Source organism: Coffea arabica, chromosome 6c, assembly GCF_036785885.1.
Source record: "Coffea arabica cultivar ET-39 chromosome 6c, Coffea Arabica ET-39 HiFi, whole genome shotgun sequence".
Taxonomy (NCBI): domain Eukaryota; kingdom Viridiplantae; phylum Streptophyta; class Magnoliopsida; order Gentianales; family Rubiaceae; genus Coffea; species Coffea arabica.
The window spans coordinates 54,395,975-54,400,817 of record NC_092320.1 but is presented as its reverse complement, the minus strand read 5'-3'; the positions used below and the strand labels follow the sequence as shown (position 1 = coordinate 54,400,817).

Below are 4,843 nucleotides of genomic sequence, written 5' to 3'. Positions count from 1 at the left end.
TTCTTCCTATGCACATTCAACAATACTCGAGTGCATGCTGCATCAATAGTTACTGGGCCTGGAGAACAAAATACATACTATGTGCACATAAAGTTTATGGAAACTTATCCAATGGTAGTAAAATACATGGATGAGCCATCTTTATGTTCTTTTAATTCAGACACAAAATGGCAGTAGAATGTGATTGCCATTAGTCTAGAGGCTTTTAGAGAAACAAGTCCAATTAGTTCTTGCATCTTATACTTTCAATTTGTTTATAGATATAAATATGGCTCCACATGAGAAGATACTGGAAGAAAGACCATGGTGTCATTTTTTTTTAGGGTTAAATACCAAAAACCCCCATGTAGTTTGCCTAATGTTCACTTTACCTCCTTATGGTTTGGAAACCTACAATTTGATTCCCTGTCGTTTCAACTAAAGTGTATTTAACGGAATTTCTGTTAGATTTTCACTTTAGGTGAAACGACAGGGAGTTAAATTGTATATTTTCAAACCATAGGGAGGTAAAGCGTACATTTGACAAACCACAGGGGGGTTTTTGGTACTTAACCCAAAACCCTTATAGATGGGTAATTTTGATATTTTCCTTTCAGACGTTAGTTTAGATGTTTTCCGTTAGACTTTTACTTTAGTTGAAATGACAGGGAGTCAAATTGTAGGTTTCCAAACCATAGGGAGGTAAAGTGAATATTAGGCAAACCACAGGGGGGTTTTTGGTATTTAACCCTTTTTTTTATTCAAGCAGAAATAAACAAGTTAGTAAATACATTAGTAACAAATATCTTACCTCTCGAAGAAATGCTTAGATATTCTTTTCTTTCTTATAGGCGAAAATTGCCTTTGTTTTTGACACGATTAGATTTCAAGATGGCATAACATTTGAAATATACTATGGTATTTGCTATTGGGAAGTAAACATCATAGATAGATGCTTTGAGTGAGGATATGAATCATATTGTGCTGACAATCTGATTCACGAGAATAACTTGATATTCTTATAGGCTACAGGGAAGCTAAGCTATGATTCCATGGTTTTCTACACTTCATAGTCATAAATTCTGATGCTATGGACACTTTTTTTGCCTATGCTATCAGGCATACAATTAGATGGTGAAGGTAATAATTTTTCTCTTGTAAAGTGTTTTTGCTTAATTAATACATATTGATTAGGCTCAAGTTCATCCCTTATTTTAGTGTTTATAGATACTATGACTGAATAGAAGAATTTGATATCTATTAATTCATCTATGAATCAGAACTTGAAACACGATTGGATAACTATTATTTCTTTCTATCATGTTTTTACTCCTCAGTCCAAGTGCACCTTGATAGATATTTTTTAACACATATGTACTAAATGTGTAGGGGTGTGCCAAGACGTTCCATTTTTTGTGACGTGGCAAAACATTATTGGACAATTTGTGGTCGTCCTTGCACGTGATAATTGCACGTGTTTGTGCAGAAAAAAAATCCGAATGGAAATGTTGTTATTATATTTTTTAAAAGAATGCTACATTTTTTTATTTGTTACTTTTATTATAATAACTATTTGCCTTCACTTTTGTTGTATCCTATTGGACCGCTTTAGCATTTGTCTTTGCCCTTTTCCCAGGTGTATTAGGACTTGGTTGTGGTCATTGTAATAATTCAGTTCGGTTGACCACAAGGACAATTGTATTACAATTTTGCCCTCCCATCGCATTTTTCTTACCGATAACAAGAAATTGGTTTTGGTTTTACGGTTTTCTTCATCTTCTTCGTGCTCATGTCAAGAGGTAAAATTCTATTTACCCTTGGGTTGTATTTGTAAAAAAACATAATTTCATTACTGTTGGCGGCTATTGAAAGCAGTTTCTTGACTTGCCTGTAGCACTTTCTTTGCTCTGTCCAACCCATCGCTACCGGTAAAGCCATGCATTGTTGCCCGGATTTTCTGCTTATGCTAACGGTTAGTGATGTGTTTACTCTTTGCATTCCTTTTTTGTGTCATTGTTTATAGCACGACATCCTATCTTCCCTCTTACATGATTGTCTTTGGCAGTTGCTTTGCTCAGTTCTTATTTTCTCTTTTATTGCTCTGTTCCTTCGAAGCCTCTTCTTGGTTTTGCTCTTCTTGATACAGATTGGTCAGGTGAGCTTTTTCTTTTACTGAACTATCTCATCTATAATGCTATTTTTTGGTCGGTCATTCGTGGACTAACTCAGCTTTACTTTGTTTATGGGTGTTTTGTATTTTGCCGTTGCATTAAGGTAAGCCTATTTTAAATTTCCTGTCTTCTTTGATTCTTTATTCTTGTGTTCTAACTTTTTCCCCCATTTCCCATTTACAGTTTGGATGCAACTTTCTTCGTCAGTGGTTGCTGTAAGGAACTTTTTTTCTTTGTCATATTCTCTTACATATTTGCGGCTTGTATTGTTTCAGGTTAGCTGATCATTCTCTCTCTCTCTTTTTATAGCTTTTTGTTCTACCAGTTTTTTGTTTCTTCGCCATCTTCTATTATATACTCTGCAACCTTTTTTTTTTTTTTTTTTTTGCTGTAGGTTACATGTTCGTTTTTTTTCCCCCTTTTTACTTTTTGTTTTGGCAGTTTTTGTTTCTTCTTAAACTCCTGGAAAAGGATATGAGTTTGTCCGAGAATTGTTCCACAGTTCTTATTGATATCATTCGTCGGCCGACTTCGCAGGAAGTAAAGTAAGTTTGATTCTCAATTTTTGAAATTGACAAGCTTTTAATTCATATTTGGCCTCTTTTCTGTTATATTCAAAATTATTTCATTCTTTTTGGAGTTTTTGTGATGTGAAAAGCTAATAAGTGCACGCTTATTCCTAACATGTTTGCAAAATGATTGCTGAATTTTGGTGAATTTGGAGTTTTAATTGAGAAAAAGCTTCGAAATTGATCGAAATTTTAGAGTTATGCAATGGATAATATGGTAAGGAAAACTCATTTATAAGCTCAACTAAATAATTAAAACTCCATGCTTTAAAAGAATTTGGCTTAAAAGAACAGACTTTCTGTAAAATATAGTAATACATCTTAGAAAAAGTTTGTTTTTGTTTTATGTGCTATAAGGTAATTTTGGATGCTGAAAGTTCGATCTCAGGCAAATGAAGTAACTCCTAGATATTAAAATTGTGCTTCTAACATTAGCAACGAGCTCCTTTCTTTGTAAACTAATTAAACCTTTTTCACCACGTCAAGGCTGGAAAGCTTTGAATGTATGAAGTCTTATGATTTGTTTGAATTCAAAGTTTGAAAATTGTTCTGAGCTTACCTAAACTACTAAGTGATGTTATTATATTTATTTGCTTTTTTTTCAATCAGCAAATACTGGTCTCCAAAGTTGCCAGACCAGCGTAGCATTGAGCTGAGAGATGCTACTCCAAAGAAGAAGAAGCAATGTAATTGCAAAAACTCAAGATGCTTGAAGTTGTAAGTACAATTTGCCTCATTTTTAAGTTTTTTTTTTTTTTTTTTGCATTGCAATTAGCATGTTTATCTTTTGCTTTTGCCACACAGTAGCATCTTATACTTCAATCTTGTTATAAAGAGTAGTTCAACTATATCAGAGATAAAGATGATGTTTTGCTATTTTTTAGTATTACCTACTACATGCAGCAGAATTTGAGAAGTGGAGAAGCGTGTGTAGGTGCAATGGGGTAAGAACTTCTGTAATCGAGTTTTATAAGAGTCCCATAGGTCTTCTCTCATGCTTCATGTCCTTTAGTCTGAAGTGCTCAGTATTGGCATTATGCTTGGAATTGATAGACAGAGATTTATTTCAAAATTCTGCAACTCACCTACTCCATTTTGTGTTCAGAGTAGTCTTTTAAGGTACAACTGGGGAATCCTTATAATTTTCCCTTGGTACCCTGTATTTCATATGCATTATTATAATTAGCCAATTTATTATTATAGTTACTCATTAACTTTTTGTATCTGTAACATTATTCATAAACTATGTTATCCTTATTTATTAATACTAATGAATTTCCTTTAGTCTCTGTGGTTAATCAATAAACATGGTTTGATAAATAAAAATACTAAAAAATGGTAAAAATCAATTACAAATTGAACTTTACATCCACTAACAATTTCCTTTTAACGAACATTTACCTTGTTATCCATCTTAGCACTAGTTCACCGACTTCATATATAGCTATCTTTTATTTTACCAAAAAAATTTTACATTGAAATATGGTAGCATGCGTTTCTAACCAACAAATTTTTCACAATATATTTTACCATTATCCACCATTTCATATGCAATTTATGAAATCATCACTTTCTACTTTATGGATCAAGCTTTAGATATAAACGGAATCAACATCAACAACTGACAAGCCATTTCTACTGCTTTTCCATTTATAACTTTTAATGCTTGGACTATTCTAACATTTTTAGCTATCATGTATACCACTCTCCTACATTTGTCCCTTTCTTACTTTCAATTTTCATTGTATGATTTCAGCCTATTTCACTTCCACACCCAACTCTCTTCTTAATCATTCCATATTTATCTTAATCTAAACTTAACAGCCTATATAGTTTACATGCTTCTTCTTACTCTAACATCACACCAACTCTCAATAACCAATACAAGTTAGGGCATAATTGCATTGATCCACCGCGTGTAGCGCGGAGACCACCTCTTAGTTCCTATAAAACAAGCTAACATCATTATTATTTGCTAGACTATTTAACATATACTGTTTATTCACCTACAGGTTCTTCTAGAATATGTAGATCCTCAGTTTCATGAAAACACAACACCGACAATAGTTCTTCCAAGTAGATATAAAACCTGTAAAATTGGCATGGCTCAGAAGTCTTTCCAAT

General features: G+C 33.1%; 1 protein-coding gene across 1 annotated transcript; it reads left to right on the top strand.

The window, feature by feature from the left end:
- The first annotated feature begins 1,843 nt into the window (after positions 1–1,843).
- Positions 1,844–3,944, top strand: LOC140008115 (uncharacterized). The gene is made up of 6 exons (XM_072051700.1): positions 1,844–1,951; positions 2,045–2,134; positions 2,334–2,425; positions 2,592–2,695; positions 3,329–3,436; positions 3,604–3,944. The coding sequence occupies exons 3-6, from the start codon at positions 2,339–2,341 to the stop codon at positions 3,665–3,667; spliced, it is 363 nt and encodes a 120-aa protein (XP_071907801.1). The 5' UTR covers positions 1,844–1,951; positions 2,045–2,134; positions 2,334–2,338; the 3' UTR covers positions 3,668–3,944.
- Positions 3,945–4,843: the final 899 nt, after the last annotated feature.

What these genes read in the sequence shown, in the direction of transcription:
- LOC140008115 (XM_072051700.1), top strand. Translation starts at nt 2,339, where the DNA reads ATGCAACTTTCTTCGTCAGTGGTTGCTGTAAGGAACTTTTTTTCTTTG. An exon ending in CCGACTTCGCAGGAAGTAAA is followed by an intron (nt 2,696 to 3,328) that starts GTAAGTTTGATT and finishes TTTTTCAATCAG; the next exon opens with CAAATACTGGTCTCCAAAGT. An exon ending in AACTCAAGATGCTTGAAGTT is followed by an intron (nt 3,437 to 3,603) that starts GTAAGTACAATT and finishes GCTATTTTTTAG; the next exon opens with TATTACCTACTACATGCAGC.